The following is a 26691-nucleotide window of genomic DNA, read 5'->3' on the forward strand; positions in this document are numbered from 1 at the left end:
TGTACAGTGTATGTGCAATCATCTGAGGGGGTTTTCCCCAGAAACCTCTTGATAGGAATCCCTGTAAAGTCTCACTTTATTACTGGGGTGCACTCTTGGTTAATAAAAACCAGCACTCCAGGGGCGCCTGGCTGGCTCAGTTGGTAGAGCACATGACTCTCGATGTCAGGGTCATGAGTTCAAGCCCCACTTTGGGTGTAGAGCTTACTGAAAAGCAAACACTGTCAGGGAAAGACACATTATCCTGAATTACCCACATCAATGCTGGCTTTACCTGTTTGAGGTAAGGACATAGTATATGGAGCCCGGGTGTTTCAGTTCCAGTCCCATCCCTGCCATTACCACCTGTGTGACCATTGCCTCCGTGCTTGGAGTCTCCCATTTCCTCATCTATAGAATTGGGATACCAATCAGAGGACCTACTCTAAGGAGGAGAAATTTCTTTAATTTTTCTGTTAATGCTATTGGGTGATCTGTATACACATAGTAAGAGATTTACTGAGTGTTTATTATGTGTCAGTCCCTGTTTTAAGGGCTTCATCTACATTATCTCATGCAGTCTCACAAAACCCTGATGGGGTGTCACTGTTACCTTTTAATTACTGAGAAAATGGGACTTGTATGAGGGAACCAGTCCAAGGTCACACAGCTGTCCACAGAACTCTGCAGACTCTGATTCCAAAGCTGTGTTAGCAAACCATTGTGACCTAATAGCAGCTTAGTTGAAACATGTGGATTCATAATGTACACTGGACACTAACAGACCAAACAGTAATGATAAAAATAGAATAGTTAATGGCTAACATTTAGATTATATACTACCTTTTAAGTGATTTTCACAAAATTCCTGTGAAGTATTTTACAAAAGAGGAAACAAAATCAGCAAAGTTAAGCAACGAGAAAGAATATACTAGGCCCTGGCATAACCAAATTATAATACGCTGTAGTCATGGAGGTTTGTTGAGTAGCTTGAACCTCAGAATGCCTGCCTGTGAGGGATTAACTACAGGTCACACCCTACGCCCTTGAACAGACTTATGTCCTATGGTTACCTGTATCTCCCAGGCTCCCTGCTGTATTGGTCCATTGTCTGCCGGAAGCTCCGGACGATGTCATGCATTCCCACTTGCGTGGTGGTGAAGTCATGGTACAGCCCCCAGTATTGTGTGACCGTGTCCTTTAGAAGCAGAAAAGCATGGTTGCCATCATTTCACGTGTCAGATGCCCATAGTTGGCCTTACGCGAACATAGACTATCTCCTCAAAGGGCTCAAGACAAGGCAAACATGCTGAAAGATGATCCTAGGACTTTCAATGCTAAGGGGTTTTGTAGCCGGAGAGTAACATTCATGACTATTAACTCAATCTGGTAAACAAACTTTGCTGAACATCTAAACATTAATTATAAGTGCATTTAACAGAATCCTCCTCCCAAACATTTAATTCTCCTAAATGCTGCACTTAAAAGACAAAGAAAACATAGTTCATTATTACACCTACACTTGATCTGCTTATAAAATTACTATTCAGAGTGTCATAGTTTAGAATAAAGGCTAGAAGCGGTAAAGAACCGCTTTGCCACAGTTTCAGTAATTTTTCCTGATATTCATTCTGTGCCTTGCTAGGGTTACAGTAATCCAGAATCCGAAGTAAAAGATCCTAACACAAGCCAAGGTTGTAAGCCCTGGGCTGGGACATGGACAGTGTAAACCCGCAATGCCATCCACTCAGTGGACCCCTTTTTAATAAGTGAACTTGCTTGTTAGATCAAGTAAAGTTTTTGGAATCTTAGGTCTCTTCCTGAAATCACTTTTTCTTTAGGTTTTTCTTGGATAGCGCACAAAACCTATTGTTCTGATCACATCATAACCGGAAACATAGGCCTCTCTTACAACATCTCATCATAATTAGCAAGGTTTCTTTGAGATTTCTTCTCCAAGGATAAGTGCTTCTCTTTGGGACTAATATATGACTTCCCCTGCCCCTTCATTTTTCCTATTAGAAATCACGTGCTTTACCCACCCCACCAAAAAATAGCCTTTGGTTTATGACATGCTCTCATAATTAGTCCATGCATTGCCAAATTTCTTTAGTTAATTGACTTGGTCTAATGAGATTAATAAGTACCCATAAATCTATTACTCAGGACAAAAGCTAGACATTGATAATTAACTATTTCATTTTACTCTATAAAAAGGACTTCATGCTATATATAATTGTTTTAGGGTTTTTTCACTAAACATACAACTAAGATTCACCCATATTGCATGTCGCCGTAATTCATTTTGACTGATGTATAATATTCCATTGTGTAAAACTACAAATCCATTATTTTGAAACCCATTTTAGGACTCCTGTCCATTTAGCGATGGAACATAGAGTGTAGATTGGTGGCAACAGAAGAGCACAGTGGCGTCCTGATTACCGTTTCTCATGCATGACATGGGCGGAAAGGTGAGAACCACTGATGTGGAACCACAAAGAGCCCAGACTCTGTAGTGAGATAGGCTTGGTTTGTAATTCTATTTATCACCTCTGTCACCCCTGAGAAGTTAACTTCTCTAAGATGTCCTAATGGGGATCATAAAAGGTCTCTCATGAGCTGTTGCAAGAGTTAAATGGACTGTCCTAAGTAAACACAGAAATACAGCAGACATTCAGCAAGTGTTTGTTCCTTCTCTGTGTCCTTTAATGACTACAAAAGCACCTGGGGAATTACAGGCCTCCTCACTTGAGCTCAATTGAGATGACAAAAGGACAGTGAATAGTTCTGGCTGTTGGTGGAGTCCAGTGTCCATGCCCTCAGAACCCTTATAACTAAAGTACTCCTCAAGGATGCCCTACACCAGACAGAACCAATGGAAGGAAACATCTAGGCATATGGATTTGAAACTCTTGTACTTCCTGAAGAAAATGATTCAGAGCACTTTTTATAGGGGCGCTGGGCTCAGTCAGTGGAGCATGTGATTCTTGGTTCTGGGATTACAAATCTGAGCCCCATGTTGGATTTACTTAAAAAAAAAAAAAACTATGCTTTAAATTCGGATGTTTATATTAATAAATTTAACTACATTCTCATTTCTGGTCATTGGTGTCTCATGCTAAAAAAGAAAACATGGATGACATTTTCAGAAAGGGGGACGAAATAATGTTTAAAAACTTTACCGGTATTTGAGTCTTATTCACTTGGGTTTCATCTCTCAGATGCTCTGCTTCCAGAAGAAACTTAACAGCATCGAAACTAAAGCCATCCACACCCTTTGCGAGCCAGAACTGTATAATTTCCTAAACACAAAGAAGCAAAATGCTTTGGTTACATTATCATAATGTTTAATAGAAGTGTGTCTGTAATGACTTCCCATCATAAAACGGCCATCTCTACACACGAACAAGCACAGCACTCATATAGTGTATTTTATCAGCACTCACGTAGGCATAGCAGTGTCTTAATATAATGAACTCTCAGTAACTGCATTAATGGACCCCCGTGCTTACCTCAAATTTGAATTCAGAATGTTACAGTGGGAATTGATGTTATGAGCATGTTCGCAAAGCTTAAAGAATCACTCAAAAGGAATGAAACCACAATGAAAGGACTCAGGAGAAACTGGGAACATTATCTTCCCACCATGCTCAGTTCCTTAAAGAGGACTCCAGACAGAGAAAATAGCTAAGCATCCGATCATGAGGAGTTTTTCCACCAGACTGAGAGATTCTAGAAGGAAAGACTGCAGCTTTCTTGCCTCTGACATAGCACCGGGTCCTTAGTGAAAATACACAGTATCAAGCCCGAATAAGTCCACCATGCTGTGATACTGTTGGAAAACTAAAAGTACATGTCCCCTGGCTTCAGGGCATCTACAGAGTAGCTGGGGACACATGAGACAGGAGAGTGTTACCTAATAATGCAAGGTGCGGTGTATGTAGAAAAGAGATTCTTTTGCAGGGTGTTGGAGCTCCAAGAAGAATGAATTTAACATGGGCAGACACACCCAGAGAAAGAAGAGCTACATTTCCACCTAGACCGTTGGGAGTTTATCAGGGAGTAAGATTACAAAGAACATTCTGGACCGTGTAGGACAGGATGGCCAAGCACAGAGGCAGAGACTGACTTGGCCTGTACTGGGGCAGGTGGGAGGACCAAGTGGCCTTGGAGAGCAAAGGGTTTAGGTCTCAGCTCCCCATCCCTCCTAGCTGTCCCTACTCCAGCACCAACCACAAGCTACCCTTCTGCAAAGGGACAGTGGCTCTCCCCACTTTCCTCGGCACATCCCTTGCAAAGTGGAAGGTTTTACATTAGAACAACAGTCCGTAATTCAAAGTACTAGAGTTAAGTAGCTATTTATGGAGGGGAACAGAGCCATAGCTCCAAAATGAAAACCATCCCCCAAATCACACATTTCCTTCAAAGTGTTTCTTGTATCTACATGTGAATATAATATGGGGCCTCTAGAGTTTCTACAGACTACATGCAAGGGTTAATACTGCTGAGGTCAAGTCCCTTTAAGGTGACATTTCTGAATAACAAAGCTTGAAAAGCATTTTCAAATCTAAAAGGCTGCTGCCAATCTTAGCATGGACACAACTGAACCAAGTAACATTAAGCTGGCTCTACCCACACAAAACCCACAAATTTGTTCTTACTAGCATCTTACTCTTACCAAATACATTCATTCAATAAGTATTTGTGTTCCAGCTATGCGCCAGGCACTTAGCGAAGCCCGATAACCAGGAGCAAAATACAACAGACCTGGCCCTAGGTCTCCTGAATTTTTTTAGAATCCCCAAGTAGACGTCAAATAGCAATGCAAAAATATTTAAATCACAGCCAGATAAAGCTTTAAAGGAGAGGAACATGGTAGTGCAAAAAGGTGAAGTAGCAGGATTTGCCCTAGAGGTCAGCCAGCGCAGCAGGACAGCAGGAAGTGAGGGCACTCGGTTAGAGGTTGAGAGAAGTCAACAGATACTAAGGTACCCCATTTGCAGAACAGTCTCTGGCTCCAGGGGTCAGCTCAGCATGAAGCTAGCCCAGCTTTAAGCTTCAGAACCCCTCACTTACCTGGGCCCCTTCCTACTTACCTTCCTTCCCTGTTCTAAACACTCTAATTTTACACTATTTTAAGAAGGCCCCAAATTTCACAAGCTTCACCCCCCACACGACCCGGGTCCACCCCCAGGTGGCACTCTGGACAGGGTGGGGGTGGGACACAAATAGCTATAATGCCCCCAAGCCATCTCTGACAAAAACGCCATGCCGTTGTAGACATTAAACTTCGGAGCACTGATCTCCTAGGGGGGAAAATCTGCTCTCTTCGTGGGGTCCTTATTCCCTCTGGGAATCGTTAGCCTTGCCAGCTGTTGACCCAGCCATAAAAAATGAGAAACGTGTATCCCAGCAAAGGTTTCTGGCCCTGGCAAGGGTTTTCGCTTTAGTCCAGTAAGAGAGAACTATCGTCATTTAAAGAGAAAAAACAGTAAAAGCTGGATGGTTATTTTTGAGACTCATTGTAAATGACAGATAATCCAAAATTTGCTCTTGAAAAATATTTATTCTCCCAACTAGGTGAGAAAAGGAGCTCCAGACCTTAATCGTTAACCCTCTCTTCACTCCAGTTAAGCTTTCCCAGGGTGCCAGATGCGGAAATGGGCACAGAGCCTAGTTCTGCCAGGTCTGGGTGACCCACCGAGGCGCCATGGGACTCCTGGGACAGTACATTGTGTCCCTGATTCCTGTACAACTCCCATGACATCACAGAGTCCCGGTGTTTCTGCCGGGCACCTTTTCATTCTTTTCTCCTTAACTCACTGCTCTGAGTAAAAAAGGAATCAGTTAAACATTACTAATATCCAAATTCATAAAACCTCGAGGCAAACCTTTTCTTTGGAGATGACTGAAGTTACTGGGCCCATTTACCTAAAAAGTTTAGTCTGGGAAATAGAAAAGCTCTGCTCTTACATGTGGTGATCTGTAAGACATCGTCTTTAAAGTGACATACACCCACAGGCGTCCATCTCGAGAAGGAAGGAGAAAGTATAGGATATTTTAGAAGTACAGAGAGAAAACTATATGCTCTGTTTATAAGCAAAGGAAAGAAAACGGACCCTACTGATGTTCAGATATCTTGGCAGAATTCTGGGCTAACTCCTTCAGGAGCAGGGCGTGGAGGAAGGATCAGGAGCTCAGGATGCTGACCCGTGCGGATCCCGGCCCATCTCCCCACGTCCGTGCAGCTGCCTGGCCTCACTAACCCGCCTTGCAGAGTTCTGTGAGTACTCAAGGTACTGCTGCTAGAGTCCATTCACATGCGGGTCTTTATATTACCTGATCTCTCTGCAGTGTTTGACCCTGCTGACCAAACTCAGGTCTTCCAGAAAAGCACATATCCCTTAGCTCCCGGATACCTGCTCCTCGTCTGCCACTTTTCTCTGTCTATTCTGCAGTCCTTTAAATAGTAGAACTCTTTGGGGCTCTTACTCTCTGTTCATTTCCTTTCACAACAGTATTTACTCATTTCTTTACCCACATATTGATTATTTAACAAGTATTCAAATGACAAGGAACATGCTGACTTATATGCCTTACAGAGATTAAAACACTTAGCCCCGAGGCGCCTGGGTGGCTCGGTTGGTTAAGCGTCTGCCTTCAGCTCAATTCATGATCTCGGGGTTCTGGGATCGAGTCCCGTGTCAGGCTCCCTGCTCAGCAGAGTCTGCTCGTCCCTCTCCCTCTGCCCCAACCCCCGCTCACGATCGATCTCTCTCTCTACTAAATAAATGAAATCTTTAAAAAACAAAACACTTCTCCCCAGTCAACCCTACAACGTGTATGCCATTACTGTCCCTATTTTACCAATGAGGGATCGGAGGCACAGGGAGACGAAGTACCTTAATCGAGGTCATAGGGTTAGTAAGTAGCCGTGTCAGAACTGGTACCGTCTGGCACCCTTACCCATTTGCTCTGCTTCCTCCTCCAAACCTGCCCCACTCAAACCCCTTCTCCAAAGTCAGACTTCCAAAATGCAAACAGAAAATGACTTCCCGAAGAACTTCTAAAGCCAAATCCTCGCCACAGCCTTGCCTCGTCCCCCTCTAGTCTCATCGAGTCATCCCTCTCCATATACCATGTCCCAGCCATATGGGGTGACTCTGAGCAGCAGCAATGTGCCATGATCCACGCCTTCCCTCTGCTTGAAACCCTCTGACCCAAGCCTCTTCCCTTGGTTCAGTCCTACTCATCCATTCGGTATCACAACATCCTCAGAAAGCCTGCCCTGCTCTCTCCCACTCGCGTCCAGGTTAGCTGCCCACCCGGTGTGTACTCCTATCTCCTACGATCACAACTACCCAGTACAGCTTACTGTAACTGCCTGCTTCATTGGCTACTCCCCTTTGGGGTATAGGCCCCACGATGGCTACAGCATGGGTCCAGTCCACCAACCATCATACCCCTGGCATGTGATCAATACCTCATACATACTGTTAAATGAGTTAAGGATTTAGACGGAAGCGCCTGGCATATATGAGGTGCGATAAATGGCACAGTGATTATCAGGAAGCACAGAGCTGGTTTATTAAGCAGGGAGTGAGTCCGTTTCATTTTGGATTGAGCTGCCGACACCGTGCTCAGTAGGAGCAGAGCTGACATTTACAGTCTGGATTCCATCTTAAGCCAGGGCGGTGGCTCCCTGTCCCCAGCTGCCATGACCACGCCAAGTCCCCAGGATCCCACACCCCAGGGCTCAACATTTCCACATGGTGGGATAAGGGTCACACCGACACAGTCCAGGCAGAGGGCTGGGCTCCCTGGAGTCTTTCCCCTGCTATCCCACTAACCCGATGGGTCACTTCTCTCCGTCGTTTGTCAAATAAGGGATTTGAGGGCAATGAAAAACCAAAGTGATTACAAAATACTATACAAACGGCAGCCCCCACTTTCTCCAAGAAGGCTTCTAGATTTCTCTAGGGAAACACACTCAAGCCCTGAGAGATTCAGGGCAGAGCCAAGTCCCCCGAAGGCCAGCGCAAGGGGGAGTACACTCCCACTGTGCAGATAACCCGAAATCTGATGGGAGGCAGGAGCAAGAAGTCTCCACGAGTGCAAGCAGGAGTCATTCCAAACGCTTCCCCCACCACAAACTCTCTGGGTTGCAAATTATTAACCTGCTTAGCTCGCCTGCACAGATAAGAGCGACTGGGGGGTAGAAGGGTGTTGGAAAGTCCCCTTCCCGGGAAAAGCCTTTTGAGGAGCAAAGAGCCTTCCCTTTCAGCTTCTCGACCTTTCTTACTTATTTCTAATAGCAAACCTAGACCAGCCTGGCAAAAATGCCCAACCTTCAACTGGAGGCAGTAAGGATTCATCCCAAGAGGGATCTCATCCTGTTGAGACTAGTAAGGCCCCTGTTCACACACTCCACTACCTGGGTGCCAGGGAACGGCTAGAGCATCAAAAGCTAGCGAACGTCCTGGCTGGCACATTTTGCCAAAATGTATCGCAGTCCTCTGAACACCTCCACACAGTCCGTCGCTGCTGCCGCAATGAGCCTGGAGAAATCCACCAGCTGATAAACCAACTGGATTATACTCACATTTATGAATTTCCAAATGAACCCCCTTGAAAAGGCTGAGTGGGAAAAGTGAGGCGCGGAGACAGAACCCTCTTTGCCCAGGTCAGAAGTGAAGTTGTGGGTAAGAGCGTGGACTCTGGGTTTGAATCCTGCCCTCTCACTCCCCAGGTGGGGGGCTTTCCCTCTTTAAGCCTCAGCTTCCTTCTCTGTAAAATGGTCCTGCTATCTCCTAAGTTAGGCTTGGTCTGAGCATTAAACGAGATGATCCAGATAGAGCATTTGGCACGAAGTTAATGGCCAAGAAGTGGGTGAGGGCGGGTCAGGGGGAAGGTGCAGGTCAGGGTGCGTAAGTGATCTGTGGTGACGGAGAAGAGAGTCTGCACCCCGCCAAAGACGTTTAAAGCTAACTCCTAGTTAGTAGCTGTGTCTATCCCCCTTCACCACATCCCAACCCCAATGAGACAAGGCTGCCCTGACAAGGGGGCTACCTCTAGAACATATCCCAAAGCAATTCATCTAAATTCTGGGAAACATCAAACACGTATAGTAAAAACAGCCTTAAAACTGAGGAATCTACAGGAATATATTTAACAAAAGCCATGCAAGACTTGTACACTGAAAGCTACAAAACAGTGTTGAAAGAAAGTAAGGACCTAAACAAGTGGAAAGACGTCCTGTGTTCCTGGATCAGAAGACAACATGATTAAAGTGGCAGTGCGCCCCCAACAGATGCCCAGATTCAATGCAACCCCTACTCAAATCCCAACAGCAGGCTTCTTTGCAGAAATTGACCAGCTGGTCCTAAAATTCATATGGAATGTATATGATCCAGTAACTCCACTACTGGATATTCACCCGAAGAAAACGAAAGCACTATCAACAAGATACAGGCACCCCTATGTTTATTGCAGCATTATTCACAACAGCCAAGGTATGAAAGCAGCCCAAGCGTCTATTGATAGAAGAATCGATAAAGATGTGGTGTGCGCACACACACACACACACACACACACACACACACACACACACAGAGGAATACTACTCAGCCATAAAAACTAATGTGATCTTGCCATTTGCATGGTATGGATGGACCTAGCGGGTATCACGCTAAGTGAAATAGGTCAGACAGAGAAAGACAACTACCCTCTAATTTCACTTATATGTGGAATCTAAGAAACAAAACAAATAAACAGAAAATAGACTTAAATACAGAGAACAAACTGGTGGTTGCCAGAGGGGAGGTGGATGGGAAGATGGGTGAGACAGATAAAGAGGATTAAGGGTACAAGCTTTCAGTTACAAAACAAGACATGGAGGTGAAAGATGCAGCACGGGGAATACAATCATTGTATCCTAACAACATTGTGTGGTGACAGATGGCGACTACATTTATTGTGGGGAGCACTGAGTAGTGTATAGAACTGTCAAATCACTGTGTTGTATACCTGAAATGAATCTAGCATTGTATGTCAACAACACTTCAATAAATAACAATAGTACTTGATCACCAAGAGAGATACAAGTACCCAAAGAGCCAAACAATCCTGAAGGAGAATAAAGTTGTAGGACTCACACTTCCCAATTTCAAAACTTCCTATAAAGCTACACTAATCCAGACACTGTGGTATTGGCACAAGAACAGACCTATAGATCGACAGAGCAAAACGGAGTCTAGAAACAAATCTGGACATTTATGGCCAACTGATTTTCAAAAAGGCTCCAAGACAGTTCAATGGGGAAAGAATAATCTTTTTTATTTTCATTTTTTTTAAAGATTTTATTTATTTATTTATTTATTTATTTATTTGGGGGGCGGGGGGGTGCGGGGAGAGGAGAGAGAGAATCCTCAAGCAGACACCTCACTGAGTACGGAGCCTGCCACGGGGCTCCATCCCAGGACCCTGAGATCATGACCTGAGCCAAAATCAAGAACTGGATGCTTCACCAACTGAACCAGCCAGGCACCCCTACGATTTTTAAGATTTTATTTATTTGAAAGAGAGAGAGAATGTGAGCACAAGCAGGGGGAGGGGCAGAGGGAGAGGGAGAAGCAGACTCCCCACTGAGCAGGGAGTCCGAAGTGGGGCTCCACTCCAGGACCCCAAAATCTCAACCCCAGCAGAAACCAAGAGTTGACACTCAACTGACTGTACCACCCAGGCGCCCCAATAATAATCTTTTTAAAACACACTTAACTGGGGTGCCTGGGTGGCTCAGTCGGTTAAGCCTTCGGCTCAAGTCATGATCCCGGGGTTCAGGGATCGAGTACTTAGTCAGGGTCTCTGCTCCGCAGGGAGTCTGCTTCTCCCTCTGTCTCTCCTCCCACCCGTTCTCTCGATCTCAGTCTCTCTGACAAATAAATAAATAAAATCTTAAAAAAAAAAAAAAAGCCACACATAACTGGAGAGCCACATGCCAAAGAATTAAGTTGGACCCCCTCACACCATTATATATATAAAAAGTAATAAAAAAATGGAACAGAGACCTAAAATGTAAATGTTACCACCGTAAACTCAGAGAAGAAAACATAGGAGAAAATCTTCAGGACCTTGGGTTAGGCAACGGTTTTCAAACGACACTGAAAGCACAAACAACAAAGGAAAAAAAATAGATAAATTGGACAACAATTTAAAACTTGTGCTTCAAGGGACGCCATCAAGAAAGTAAAAAGACAACCCACAGAACGGGCGAAAACTGCAAGTCATGTATCCAGAACATATAAAAAACTCACAACCAATGACAAAAAAACAGATAACACGATGTTAAAACGGGCAAAGGATTCAAACAGACATTTTTCCAGCAAAGATATAAAAAAATAAACCATAGGGGCCCCTGGGTGGCGTCTGCCTTCGGCTCTGGTTATGATCTCAGGGTCCTGGGATCGAGCCCCATATGGGGCTCCCTGCTTGCTTCTCCCTCTTCCTCCACACTCCCCCCCTCCCGTGTTCTCTCTCGCCCCTCCCTCCCTCTCTCTCTCTCAAATGAATAAAATCTTTTTTAAAAGTGTAGAAAACAAAAATAGGGGCGCCTGGGTGGCGCAGTCGTTAAGCTCAGGGCGTGATCCCGGCGTTCCGGGATCGAGCCCCACATCAGGCTCCTTCGCTGGAAGCCTGCTTCTTCCTCTCCCACTCCCCCTGCTTGTGTTCCCTCTCTCGCTGGCTGTCTGTCTCTGTTAAATAAATAAATAAAATCTTAAAAAAAAAAAGAAAAAAAGAAAAATAAGCTATATAAGCACAAGCAAAGATGCGCGACGTCATTAGCCACCGGGGAACTCAAACCCCAGTCAGGTGCGCTCCCCAGGCCCCAGGGGACGGTTCTCAAACACCCAGACGGCAGCAAGCGTCGCTGAGGCCGAGGGGAGGTCGCAGCCCTCACACACCGCCAGAGGGAATGGAAAACGGTGCGGCTGACTGGGAAAGCAGCCGGGCAGTTCCTCGAACTGTTAAATGGCGGTTCTAAATACGCCGCCTAACATGGACACAGAGGCAGATGCTGTACGACTCCGGTTACATGGAATGTCCGGAACGGGCATGTCCGCAGAGACAGAAGTCGCAGATGCCCGAAGTGGGGGGCCGAGGGGGACCGAAGGGGGCCTGGAGGGTACGGGGCTTCTTTTGGGGTGAAGAACATGTGTGACATCAGCAGGGATACTGCGCAGCCCTGTGCAGACACTAAAACCACCGCACTGCGCGCCTGAAAGGGGTGAACGTTACGGTGGTGTGACCGGCCCTAGAGGGTATTATTTGAAAACAACAAGAACACACCTCGGGGCTGTGGGTGCCCTTAGTGACTCGGAGGTGACGGCCTGCCTCCCGCGCCTCTGGCGGACACGGAGCGCAGTGGAAAGGGACCCACGGCTGTCGTTCTGTTCCGGTCCCCTCCCTACGACCCACCTCAGGGCACGAGGCCACTCAGCTCAATCCTCGCGCCCGGCCACCACAGCAGCAGCTCGGCTCCCGCTTCCCTGAACTCCGGGGAGGGCCACCGCGCGGCGACAGCCGACGGGAAACGTCCTCCGGGGGCCACGGGGGCCTTCAGCAGCTCGGCGGGTACTCCCCGTGGGATTAGCCCCCCCCCATTTGGGGTCTCATCCCTGACCCTCCCTCACGTCACCCCGCGCCCTGGTAGGCTCGCCAGAGGACACACAGGACGCCAGCTAAGTTTTCACTTCAGATGAGCAAGGAGTGACGTTTCAGTAGAAGTCGGTCCCCAACAGCGTCCTGTTCATTGTTCATCTGACATCACACTCGCGCTGGCGTCCTGCATGTTCACTGGCTAGATCTGGCAACCGTCCCACGAGCCTCCAGGTCACGTCTGAAACACACGAAGCACACTCTCACCTCGAGATCTCTGCACTGGCTCTTGCTTCTGCCTGAGATTCTCTTCCCCCAAATCTCCACAGGGCTCCCCTTCCAACTTCAGGTCTTTGTCCAAGCAGGACCTCAACATGGGGAAGTCTCCAGACCAACTTCTGCCTGGCACTCCGAGGTCCCTTCCCCTTAGGGCCCACCTGACGTGTTATATATTTAGATGTTAACTGTCTGCCTTCCCCTCAGTTTACAGGAAACTCCTTGAGAGCACAGCTTCTTTTAGTCACTGCTGCACTCCGAGGGCTTAGAGCAGGACCTGGCACGGAGCAGACAGGAAGTGACGCTTTTACTGAGTGAATACAGAAGTGCTGAGCACTCCAATCTTCCAGAGAGCCCCTGAGACAATACTGCTGTCGGCCATGTTTCACAGATGAGGGACTGGAGGCGCAGAAAAGCTAAATACCTCACCCAGGGCCCCACTGTAGCCAGCAGTGCGGCTGGGTCCTGGCACAGGTTCAGATCCCAGAGACCACGCTCTGGCCCACCTGACTATATCAGCTCAATGTCACAGGCAGAAGGGCACCTCTGGGGCACCTGGGTGGCTCGGTCGTTAAGCGTCTGCCTTCGGCTCAGGGCATGATCCCGGCGTCCTGGGATCGAGCCCCACATTGGGCTCCTTCTTTGGGAGCCTGCTTCTTCCTCTCCCACTCCCCCTGCTTGTGGTCCCTCTCTCGCTGGCTGTCTCTCTCTCTCTCAAATAAATGAATAAAATCTTTAAAAAAAAAAAAAAAAAAGAAGGGCACCTCAGAGCGAAGGTACCAGGTATTCTGCCTCCCTCCCCGGTCACTTGTTCTGGGTGAGAGGGAGGAAGGAACCACCAACATGTCTGAGGGTCTGTATTTGCATCAGACTCCATAATCCCGGAGTTCAATCATAGTACTTGGCTTTGCCTGAACCCTTCTTGTTCAGCATCAAGTGTACCAAATAATGACCTAAACACCGTGCAGTGGAGACGTCTGTGTGGGTATCCGTACTCACTTTTATTTCTTCTTGCACATCAAGATTGTAGAAGTTTAAATCCGGTTGTTCTCTCAAAAACTGGTGGAAATAACACTGGTTTCGTACTTCGTCAAAGTGCCAACTGGAGTTTCCGTAGACACTTAACTAGCAAACAGGAAACAGCAAATCACTTACTTAGCATTCCTATAATGGCACTGCCCACAAAGAAATGATCATTATCATCCTGGCCCTGTGCAGGCTGAGTGCACAAATCCTCAGAATCTTCCTTCTAGGGAGAGCGCTAGATAAATTAAAGCCTTAAAATGCCACCCGCCGGCCTAGCGCTGCGCAAAGGTGGTTGGGATAGATTTGTAGAGTAGATGGAAGCTGTTCAGGACAACCGCAACGGCAGACCGATGCTCTCAAACGCAGAACAAGGCCAACGTAAAGAGCAGACATTTCTAACATATCTTCTTGAACATTCTATCCAGGCTCCGGACTCTTGTTTGTGAAGTGATGCAAATGTGGGTCATTTGGGGAGAAGGACACATCCCACTGGTCTTGGAGTTTGAATCCACACAGGGAGAATATTTAAACCGTATCCTCCCAAAATTATTAGAATCATTCACTTAAAAACCCTACTAGCTCTCAGGAATAAGAGAAATCTAGCAACTTCAAGTGTTGGTGCCCAGCAGCGTTTGACACGGGAGCTGACATCCTGTTTCGAGGAGCGCTCCCATCTGTGACTCCAGAGCGTGACTCTCCTTCACCTCTCACCCCTTCTCACTCTACGTGGTTCCTTCAGTGTGACAGTTCCTCAGGGCTCTAGCTTGGGCTTTGGCTCCTTTCATGTTAAAGAGAACATCTGGGCAGCATTTAAACACTAAGGGATTTTACATAAATCTTGTCCTTTTTAATGGGAAGATCCCATCATGCCAGGTCCACATCCCCATGGTGACAATGGACTAAAGCTAAGTCATAGCTGCTGCCTTCAAGGAAACACACTCTCCCCAGCACACCTCACGGTCCACCCTGACATGAACCAGGATAGTCACTGTATGTATGAGCGAGAAAAGATGGGTATCCAGGAAAAAAAAAAAAAAAGCCACCAATCAATTTCAAAGGCACAAACAATCCGAAAGAAAACCGAGGAAAGAAACCATGCACATATGTTTTGCAAAAATGGAAACTCAAGTGAATAAATGCATGAAGAAATGCTCAACATCATTAGTAATTAAATAAATCTTCACTAATAGCTAGATGAATGTAAAATTAAGTTTGCAAAAATGGAAACTCAAGTGAATAAATGCATGAAGAAATGCTCAACATCATTAGTAATTAAATAAATCTTCACTAATAGCTAGATGAATGTAAAATTAAGACCTCAATGTGATACCAATTTATGTTCACTTGGTAAAAATTACCAAGCGTGGCAGTACCAGTAAATGGAGAATATGTATTTTTTATACTGCTGAAGGGGACACAACGTGGTATGACCACTCTGACAACCGGTTTGGTATTATCTTGCATCACAGAGCATTCGGTATCAGACACCCAGCAATTTCACTGCTAGTCATTTGCCTTCAAGAAGCTCTTGTACCTGCACCCCAGGAGAAATCGATGAATGAGAATGTTTGCCATGGCATCATTAGTAATAGTAAAAATATATATAAAATAACCCCCTAGAAACAGCCCAACTGCCCATCAGCGGAAGAGTACATAAGTAATCATGGCGTGTGCACACGGTGAAATAGTACGTAACAATGAAAATATATAAACCACACCTACAGGAACCTACCTGAAAGAATATATTTTTAAAAGATTTTATTTAATTTATTTGACAGAGAGAGAGAGAGAGCACAAGCAGGGGGAGCGGCAGGTGGAGGCAGAAGGAGAAGCAGGCTCCCTGCAGAGCAGGGAGCCTGATGCAGGGTTCAGTCCCAGGACCCTGGGATCATGACCTGAGCCAAAGGCAGACGTTTAATCCACTGAGCCGTCCAGGTGCCCCATACATGAATGAATATTAAAAACAGAGAAAAAGCTAGTTGCAGGAGATTTATATGTAGCAGGACATTTATCATAGAGTCTAAAACAGGAGAAACTAAATGATAAATCTTTTGAAAATATGTAGCATATGTAGGAAAAATAAAAGCAAAAAAAAAAAAAAAAAGCAAGGACTTGGAAAACCCCCAAATTCAAGGTAATGGTTACATCTAAGAGGAGGCATGGGGAGGAACAGGGAGGAGCACACAGGTGGTTTCAACAGCATTGGTAACGTTCAAGTTCTTAATTTGGGGGTAGGTTCACTGATGTTCACTATATTATTACCTCCCCTAGCTTAGATACACATTACATAGATTTTCTAACAGTTTTATTCGGTGAATACAGTACACTGCACATGTTTAAAGTGTACAGTTTGAGCAGTTTTGACCTTTATGTTCATGAACCTCTCACCATGATCAAATAGTGAACATATCTATCCTTTGTGGCCCCTAGCCCCACTCTCCCACTCCTCCTCATCTCCTTCCCATCCCTTAATAACTAATCAGCTTCCTGTCACTGCAGATGAATTTGCATTTTCTAGAATTTCATGTAAGTGGAATAGTACGTACTCTACTGTCTGGCTTCTTTCCCTCCACATAGTTTTTTTGAGATTCGTCCATGATGTTACCGGTTATCAATAGTTCATTCCTTTGGGACACCTGGGTGGCTCGGTCGGTTAAACGTCTGCCTTCAGCTCAAGTCGTGATCCCAGGGTCCTGGGATCGAGCCCCACATTGGGCTCCCTGCTCAGCGGGGAGTCTGCTTCTCCCTCTCCCACTCCCACTGCTCATGCTTTCTCTCTCTCAAATAAATAAATAAAAATACTTGAAAAAAATAGTTCATTCATTTTATGGCTGAGTAGTATTCCATTGTACAGTTATACACAAGATGTTTATACATCTGTCATATATTATATATCTTTGTACGTACCAACTATTATACTAAAAAAAAAAAAAACCTACAATGTTGGCTATAGTGGAGAACAGATGGAAGGATGGAAACTAGATGCCAAAAGAGGAGGCTGTTACAGTCCTATAGGCAAGAGGTGATATGTTTCAAGTATGGGTGGCATTTTTTTTAAAGATTGTATCTATTTATTTGAGAGAGAGAGCATGAGCAGGGGGAGGAGCAGAGGGACAGGGACAAGCTGACTCCTTGTTAAGCACAGAACCCAACACAGGGTTTGATCCCATGACTCTGAGATCACGACCTGAGCTGAAATCAAGAGTTGGACACTTAACCAAATGAGCCACCCAGGTGCCGCTGGGTGGCAATTTTTAAAAGCAGACGATGCAGCTGGACCATGCGGTCATTAGCCCGTTCATTTACTGGCTGTGTGACCAAGGGCACGGTGCTTAACGTTGCCCATCTAAAAAACAGGAACTAAAATCGAACTCACAGGATTGCAGGGTGGATTAAATGAATGAATGAATATGACACACTTAGCACAGAACCTGGCACATAGGAAGCGTTTTAGTAAATGTTTGCTAAGATCGTGCTCGTTAACAAGTGTGCAGATTGGGGAAAAGAAAAATTAAGGTGCTAAAACTACCAGGATTGCTGATGACCTGTTCACCAGGCCGCACACTGGGACTACTCATTAAAGTGGGGGTGTGGGGGTATAATGTTGATTTTGAGTGCCTGTGGCTCATCTAAAAGTTGATGGCTAGGAGCCAGCCTCTTTAAGTGTTTATGGAGAAGGTCAGGAAGAGAGGAGGAGGGCATGGAGAGTGGAGATCCAGACGATGGAGGGTGAAAGGCTCTGCAGAAAGCAGGAGAGATGGGGACCAGAGCAGATGGAGGGACCGGCCTGAGACAGGGGTAGAGTTGCCAGATAAAAACAAGACATACAGGGGCACCTGGGTAGCTCAGTCAGTTAAGTGTCTGCTGACCCCAGGGTCCTGGGATCAAGCCCCACATTGGGCTCCCTGCTCAAACAGGGAGCCTGCTTCTCCCTCTGCCTGCCGCTCCCCCTGCTTGTGCTTTCGCTCTGTCAACTAAATAAATAAAATCTTAAAAAATAATAAGACATACAATTAAATCTGAATTTCAGGTTAACAATGCATAATTTTTAGTATAAGTATGTCCCAAGCAATATTTTATACTAAAAAACTATGAATTGTTTATCTAAAATTCAGATGTCATTGGGCTTCCTGGATTTTTATCTGTAAATCTAGAAACCCCAGACAAGACTGACCTGGCCTCGGCCGTAGAAGAAGTGAGTAGGAAGAAGGTGGGTAGAGGAGAGGCAGGGTTGGGGCCCCTGGGTGGCACAGTCGGTTGAGCATTCAACTCTTGGTTTTGGCTGAGGTTGTGACCTCGGAGTCGTAAGATCGAGCCTGGCATCAGGCTCCGCACTGGGTGCACAGTCTGCTGGGGATTCTCTCTCCCTTTCCCTCGAACCCTTTTTTCCCTGCCCTCTTTCTCTCTCTCTCTCTCAAATAAATAAATAAATCTTAAAAAGAAAAAAAAAAACAGAAGGCAGGTTCAATGACTTCGGCTCTCCCTTTGAAGCAGAGTTTGCTGCTGAGCACGGTAAGATGGGGAGATGGCAGGTAGAATGTTTAAGAAGAGGGCCTGCATAAGAAAATCCCCAAGAAGACTGGATGGCTCAGTTCATGTGGGGACAGTGGATGTGCGATGTCTCCGAAGGCTGAGATACCAAGGTTTAGGCAAAGAGAAAGGGGATGGGCAGGTTATTTATGGCTCGGGTTTTATTGGACAGGGAGTCACAACATCGGAAAAGCAAAGGGGTCTGGAGAATAAATAGCAAGACAGTTACCGACCTAAGGGGACACTGAGTCTACGTCGGGCAGAGTGGGAAGTGAGGGAAGGAGAGGCTACTAGAAAGTATAGGTTTTAATTTGCTAAAATATATCCATTCTACAATGAAATAAAAAGTCCAAATCCAAATGATTAGGACGCTTGGGGAGCTTATTTCTACTTCTTCGGGAAACTTTCCTCTTCCCCAAACTATACCCATTAATTTTTTCCTTAGAAGGACTCCATAAATAACCAGTTTAATCACTGAAGATCTGCCCATGTTCCCTTTGTAAATCAGACAAGTTGGTACTTACCCAGTTGTTGGGTGGTATGGTTGTGCCATTTTCGTGCGTACAGTCATGCCAGATGTAATAATCAGTATATTTCCCTGTCCGGTTCCGACTCAGTTGAAACCAGGCATGTTTATCACTGGTGTGGTTTGGTATGAAATCAATTATTAATTTTAAACCTGACGAGTGAAAGTATTTCAAATGTTAGGAAGAAATTATTTTAGAATAATACACGTCGGTTAAGGAAATAATGCTTTGCTTTAAGTAAGCATTTGGAGAATGCTTTTCTCAACCCCTCCTACCCTTCCCACCTCCCTGCCACTCAGTTTACTTTTATCGTGTATGGCTGCGACCAGATTCTCAAAATCTTTCATCGTTCCAAACATAGGATCGATTTCTCGGAAATCTTCAACACCATGTCGGAAATCTTTAAGGGATGATTTATAAAATGAAGTAAGCCAAATGGTTTTTATATTTAAAGTTGTGAGATAGTCCAGTTTCTCTTGAATACCTAAAGAAAAAATTCAAGGCCATGAAAAAAAAAAGTTGGGTTGTTTTAGTTGAAGGATTAAAAATAAAACCAACATGCCTAAAACAGAAATATTTATATTGAAACAAATATTTGGAATTTGGTTGAGTTTGAGTGAAATTCAAATAGAAAGGTCTAGTTCTACAAGTAGCACCAAGTGGGTCTTCTGGCAAGAACCTCTGACCTTTAACATAAACGTGGAACATCAAACACATGTAGGTGTGCATTGTTCATATTTTACACGTAGCACTAAGGCTACACGGCCACCTGGGTGGCTCAGTTGGTTAAGCATCTGACTCTTGAACTCGGCTCAGGTCTTGATCTTGGGGGTCATGAGTTCAAGCCTGACACTGGACTCCACAATACAGAGCCTACTTTAAAGAAATCAATAAAAACAAACAAACAAAAAAAACCAAAGGGGCATCTGCCTTCGGCTCAGGTCATGATCCCAGGGTCCTGGGATGGAGCCCCACAGTGGGCTCCCTACTCAGTGGGGAGTCTGCTTCTCCCTCTCCCTGCCTCTCTCCCTGCTTGTACGCGCTCTCTCTCTCTCCAATAAATAAATAAATAAATAAATAAATAAATAAATAAATAAAAATAAAACCAGGGCTACAGTATTAATTTATCCTACACATGGTTTTTGAGCACCTAATCTAGGCCGGGTACTGGGCTAAGGGCCACAAAGAAGAGTAACACGTGGTCTAGGCTGCACTATCCAGCATGACAGCCACTGGCCCCGCGTGGCCATTGTTGAGCACTTGCGATGTGACCAGTGTGAACGAGATGTACCATAAACGTGAAACACTCACTGGATTCTGAAGAATGTAAGAACGTACAATACCTCATTAATACTTTCATGTTGGTTATATGTTGGAATGATATGTTGGCTTAAACAAAACACTTTATTTTTTTTTAAGATTTTTATTTATTTCTTTGAGAGAGAGAGCACAAGCAAGGGGAGAGGCAAGGGAGAGGGACAAGCAGATTCCCCACCAAGCAGGGAGTCCGATGCAGGGCTTGATCCCAGGACCCTGAGAGCATGACCTAAGACAAAGGCAGATGCTTAACTGACTGAGCCACCCAGGTACCCCTTAAACAAAACACTTTTTTTTTTTTAAGATTTTATTTATTTATTCGACAGAGACAGAGACAGCCAGAGAGAGAGGGAACACAAGCAGGCGGAGTGGGAGAGGAAGAAGCAGACTCATAGCGGAGGAGCCTGATGTGGGGCTCGATCCCATAACGCCGGGATCACGCCCTGGGCCGAAGGCAGATGCTTAACTGCTGTGCCACCCAGGTGCCCCTAAACGAAACACTTTAAATGAATATCATTAAAATGGATTTTAAATTAAAATTAAAAATTTTTTAAAAGATTTTCTTTTTAAGTAATCTCCACACCCAACGTGGGGCTGGAACTCACAACCCCAAGATCAAGAGTTGCACGCTCCACCGACTGAGCCAGCCAGGTGCCCCTAAAATTAAATGAATTTCTCATCTTTTTCCTTTTCACTTGTTTGAATGTGGCTCCTAGAGAATTTATAATTACCTGTGTGGTTCACATTCTTTTTCCTTTGGACAATGCTGAAGCCAAGAATTTATACAGAAGAGAATTCTAGATTTGGCTGGGTAGAGACACAGGAATGAAATTCTTTGTACTTGGAACCTTGTAGGATCATTAGCAGATGGCGTGTTTTTTGTGTGGTTCCGGTTCAGAGTCCTAAATGCAGATCAGAGACTTGAGTCTAGTATTCAATCTCCGGGCACTTTCTGTGGGACCACTGTGAGCCTTCCCACAGCAAGCTGGAGGTCACTGAGGCCAAAGCAGAAGGCCTCCTGACTCCTGGCACTGGGGCTCCTCCCCTATAATCAGCTGCTTGTTTTTATCCTCCTTGAACCTCAGTTCCCCCATTACAGGTGTCTGTGAGACCTCCAAGACTGTTTACGGCCAACAGAAGGATTTTGATTTAAATCAGAACGACAATACAATGTATCTTAAGAATTAGTGCAAAGGAACAGGATGTTGAAAACAAAGGGTCTGGAGAGACACAAAGTAAACAAGGGATCCCAGGCCTCCAAGGGGCAGAAGGCAATCAGCAAAAACAAACTGAAACCCGGAATGGTTCCTTCAAATAAGAACAAACAGATCCCCTCCACATCGAGGACAAAGACCTACTGATTACAGGAAACAGCTAGTCCTTCCAGGCAAAGTTACTGGAAAGGACAAATGTAGGAGCTGATGAGACCCTGCCCTGTGCATGGGAATCTGGGGTATATTGAAGGAGATTATGAAGGGAGGGCAGGAAGTGGAGAGTTTGTCTTTGGGTTTAGGGGTTTTAGCTCTATTCTGTCAAAACATCACTTTTGCTAAGCCTTTACTACACAGAGGTGGCAGGGGCTCGGGCCACGCCGGCAGGGGGGTGTGCAAGGGAAGGCACCCAGATAGCTTACAAGGCACTATCGGAAGGTGCTGGAAGTAGTCCAGAGCCCCGCGGGAGCTCTGGGAAGGGGAGTGCGTGCTCTGAGTGGGAGGCTAAGCACAGATTAATGCAGAAAACGGGTTTCAACTGCACCTTGAAGGACAGATAACATTTCAACTGGTGAAGACGCAGGGAGACACGAAAAAGAGAAACTGATATGAGCGTGAAAAGAAGCCTTTTATTAATTATGAAGGACAGTTGGAGATTTTAAGTTCCTATTTGTAACATTTTAAAGTGAGATTAAACTCATCCCCAGGTCCCACACTCTATTAAATCAATGTTTTATTTTTTTTCAAACTAAGTATTTTTATCAAAAATTGCCTTGTTATTTTGTTTCTTATTGTTACCCTGAACTAGGGAGACCATATCAACCAAGTTGCCCAGGATAGTTTCAGCTCATGCTTGCAGTCTGGCAAAATTTTAGTTTTAAAAGTGTCCTGGGGTTGGGGGGGCGGAGCACCTGGGTGGCTCAGTCAGTTAAGTGTCCGAATTCTGATTCCAGCTCAGGTCATGATCTCAGGGTGGTGAGATTGAGCCCCGCGTGGTGCAGAGCCTGCTTAGATTTTCGCTCTCCCTCTCCCTCTGCTCTTCCCCTCCCTCTCTCCCTTCTGAAGGAAGGAAGGAAGGAAGGAAGGAAGGAAGGAAGGAAGGAAAGAAAGAAAGAAAGAAAGAAAGAAAGAAAGAAAGAAAGAAAGAAAGAAAGAAAGAAAATGGAAAAAAAAAAAAGTGTCCTGGGGGCACCTGACTGGCTGAGTCAGAAGAGTATGCGACTCTTGGTCTCAGGGTTGTGTTCAAGCCACACCTTGGGTGTGGAGATTACTTAATAAAATCTTTTAAAAAAAAAAAAGTGTCCTGGTTTGAGCAATAAAGTGTAAGGATATTCTACACATAACTCACTTGGAAATTATTGGCATAACTTTAAAAAGTAATTTTTTACTTTGTGTTTCATTTTGTTTTTACTAATAGGGATATTATTTTAAATAATCCTCAATTCACGTAATGTCCAACACACCCTGCTAATGCCCTTTTCCCTTTCATCTCTCAGGATTTAAACTTTAAAGCTCAGCCTATATACCTTTTAAAGATAGGACTTCACTTTTTCCTACGCTTTATGCACTAATAAGAAACGCCCAGCCAGATTACCAAACTAGCTCCTACAGATACTGGGAAAGTAATTCTAAAGCGCCACTCGGAAGACATCAACTGGAAGGTGCACAGAGGCAGGAAGCAGTTGAGAAGGAAATCTACTCCATGTCAGAAGTTAGAATCGATTAGTTAAGCATATGTACTTAGTGGGCAATAAATGAAACAACCTGTTGGGGGCTCAAAGCCTCCAGTAAGCAGCCTTTTGTCATGTGAAGAACTGCTGGGTTGTACTGAATGGCTTTTCAAATACCATAAACAGGGGCGCCTGGGTGGCGCAGTTGTTAAGCGTCTGCCTTCGGCTCAGGGCGTGATGCCGGCGTTATGGGATCGAGCCCCACATCAGGCTCCTCCGCTATGAGCCTGCTTCTTCCTCTCCCACTCCCCCTGCTTGTGTTCCCTCTCTCACTGGCTGTCTCTCTGTCAAATAAATAAATAAAATCTTTAAAAACAAAACCATAAACAGGGAGACACTCAGTGTGACCAGTCACAACGGAATGTGCTTAGGGCACAAACCGCACACAATTTGGTTTTGAGGACTGAGAGCCATAAAGCAACCTCATCCCGGCCCCACCCGAATCCGGGCCAGCACTCACCTCTCAGGTCTCCGTTCCCATCCTGGTCACTGTCCTTGAAGGATCTCGGGTAGATCTGGTACATGGGCCCCGCCTGCCACCAGTCCAGGCACTTGGGCGAGACGGCAATGATGGCTATGGTGGCCGCGGTGAGCACAAGCACCGAGGCCACCGTGAGCCAGAAGAGCACCTCCCGGGGCACCCGGTAGCGGGCCTGGCGGGAGAACTGGAACAGCACCTCCTTGGGCATGCCCGCGTACGGCCGGGCGCCCTGCAAGGTGGGCTCCGCGGGGCCCGGGATGGCCACTGCGCTGTCCGGCGGGCTGCCCGGGGCCGGCTCCTTCTCCAGGATGTCTTCGTTCTGCACAAACCCGTTGTTTGTCTGGCATCCCCGCAGACTCATTCCAACGGAGTCTCTCTTGCCTTTATCCTCAGCCATGTCCCACCGGCCCGATCCCTTCAGCGTGCCTTCCTGCAATAACAAAGGTGGCGAGGCGGCCGGCTGGAATGCTTGGTGGTGTTAATGAGCTTTCATGGTTTATAAATAAACCCGGCTGGACAAAGTCCAGCCAAACAAGAAAGGGTAAAGGTAAAAGGGATTTTTAAAAGTTCTCTGTACATCAGCCCTTGAGGCTGTTGTGGCTGCAGCCCCAACACGGAGGGAGTCAGACCTGGATTGGGACAGGGGGATAGAGAAACTGGAAGAGGAGGCAGGGTTCCACAGCAATTCAAGATGCTGCTGGACTGAGTGCACCCGTGTTCACAGCGGCATTATTCACAACAGCCAAAAGGTGGAAACAAGCCAAGTGTCCAAGAGATGAATGGACGAAATGTGATATAGACATGCAATGGAATATTACTCAGCCGTGAAAAGGAAGGAAAGCCTGTTGTAGGCTACACCATGGATGGACCTTGAAGACATTATGCTCAGGGAAAGAAGCCAGTTACAAAAGGACAGAGAGTGTACGATTCCATTTCTATCAGGCCCCGGAGACTAATTCATGGAGACAGAGAGAGTAGAAGGGTGGTTATTGGGGGTTAGAAGGAAGGAAGAAATGGGGTGTCATTGGTCACTGGGCACAGAGCCTCCATTTGGGAGGATGAAAAAGTTCTGGAGCTGGGTGGTGGGGACGGTTGCACAACAATGTAAATGTGCTTAATGCCTCTGAATTGTGTACTTAAATAGTTAAAGTGGTAAAGTTTATGTTATGTGTATTTTACCACAATAAAAAGAAACCAGCATAGACATGTTTGTTTTAGCTAGGTTCGAGAAAAAGAGACAAATAACTGCATTTTGCAGGGGGCAACAGGCTCTTCTTTATGTCTTGTTTTGAAGGTCTGTCTTCTTCCTACAAATCCAAGAGGAAGAATGTCTGGAGGCAGGGAACAACACTTTGTTATGGAAGCCAACTTCATTTTATCTCAGTTCAGGCCAACTGTATAAATAACCACTTGTACACTCTGTTGGACCCCAGGCGCCTTTGGTCTTGCTCTCTGTTTCTCACCTTCCATTCCTGGAAGCACTTTCTGAGGCTGGGGGAGGGGAGATGGGGAGACAGGATTCCATGTCTTGCAAGTTCAAGTGCTTAACTATAGGTAAATATAACTGCACTTAATACCTTCATTTCAGAGTCAATCAGGGGCGCCTGGGGGGCTCAGTCAGTTAAGCGGACAACTCTTTATTTTGCTCAGGTCACGATCTCAGGGTTGTGGAATCGAGCCCGGGGTTGAGTCCCACGCTCAGCACAGAGTCGGCTTGAGAGTCTCTCTCTGGCCCTCCCCCCAACTCATGCTCGCTCACTCTCTAAAACAAATAAGTAAAATCTTAAAAAAAAAAAAAGTTGTTTAATCATTGACAAGTGTAAAACACAATATTTGCAACTTTAAGGCAACTTCATTAAATTTAGGTGTGCTTTCCTAGAAGATTCTGCAAGTCTTCCAAGAATGTGATGATTCATGGTTCCCATTTAATCAAGGCATTTAAACAACCTTATGACTCATTTGATCAGATAACAAGAATTTTTCTTCTTTAAATAAAGCTATATGAATTCCTAACATCGCTGGGGTTTTGTTTTTTGTTAGAATGACTTAGAAGCAGTGTATGGCACAGAGGAATAAACCATTTGATTTTATCCAGGTTATTTTTTTAAATGAGTAAATCCCAATACCTAGCTCATTGAATGCATCCAGTAACTGGCATCTCTCATTATTAATTATGCACATTGTATGTCTCTTAGCAATCAAAAGAATTTAACATTATGTCTTGAAATTGCTTTACCTCTCAAAAGCATAACAGTAATTTTCACACAGAGATCTAATTCTTGAAATTCAGTTACTGTTTGGGGAAAAAACAATGTGCAAAAATACTCATAGTTTTAAAATAATTTTAAATCATAAAAAATAGCTTTTAGTTATAAATCCTTAAATTCTAAATATATCATCATATATATGCAGAGAATATATATCCAGCAATATGCCTCCATGACAAAAATGTTCCATTTCAACTTTTCCGCACTCAGGGTGGGGCTCGCACTAATGCCCCCAAGATCAAGAGTCACATGCTCTACGGACTTGAGCCAGTCAGGTGGCCCTTCTACTTCTCTACATTTTATTTAAAATAACAACTCCCCTACATTTTAAAGTAACAATAATACTTTGAGTTTCCAGAACATGCAAACTAGAATCTTTTTTTTTTTTTTAAGATTTTACTTATTTGATTAGAGCACAAGCAGCGGGATGGCAGGCAGAGACAGAGGGAGAAGCTTGATGCAGGGCTCGATCCCAGGACCCCAGGATCATGATCTGAGCTGAAGGCAGACGCTTAACCAACTGAGCCACCCAGGCACCCTGGAATCTTTTAAAAACAATTGAAAAAAATAAAAAATAAAAACAATTGAATTAGGGGCACCTGGCTGGCTGAGTTGAAAGCGTATGCAACTCTTGATCTCAGGGTCATGAGTTTGAGCCCCACATTGGGCATAGAGATTACTTAAAATTTT

General features: G+C 45.1%; 1 protein-coding gene across 1 annotated transcript in view; it reads right to left on the reverse strand.

The window, feature by feature from the left end:
• Positions 1–25383, reverse strand: part of SLC3A1 (solute carrier family 3 member 1) — a 35305-nt gene extending 9922 nt beyond the window's left edge. The window contains exons 1-6 of the mRNA XM_008699820.2: positions 23714–25383; positions 19300–19479; positions 18993–19147; positions 13912–14037; positions 3165–3284; positions 1053–1177 (exon numbers count right to left, since the gene is read on the reverse strand). Of these exons, the coding sequence (XP_008698042.2) occupies positions 1053–1177; positions 3165–3284; positions 13912–14037; positions 18993–19147; positions 19300–19479; positions 23714–24131 (1124 nt within the window). The 5' untranslated portion in view covers positions 24132–25383. The remainder of the gene's footprint in view (positions 1–1052; positions 1178–3164; positions 3285–13911; positions 14038–18992; positions 19148–19299; positions 19480–23713) is intronic.
• Between the last annotated feature and the right edge of the window lie 1308 nt (positions 25384–26691).

The sequence above is a fragment of the Ursus maritimus genome, unplaced genomic scaffold (assembly GCF_017311325.1).
Source record: "Ursus maritimus isolate PB19 unplaced genomic scaffold, ASM1731132v1 scaffold_6, whole genome shotgun sequence".
Lineage (NCBI taxonomy): Eukaryota > Metazoa > Chordata > Mammalia > Carnivora > Ursidae > Ursus > Ursus maritimus.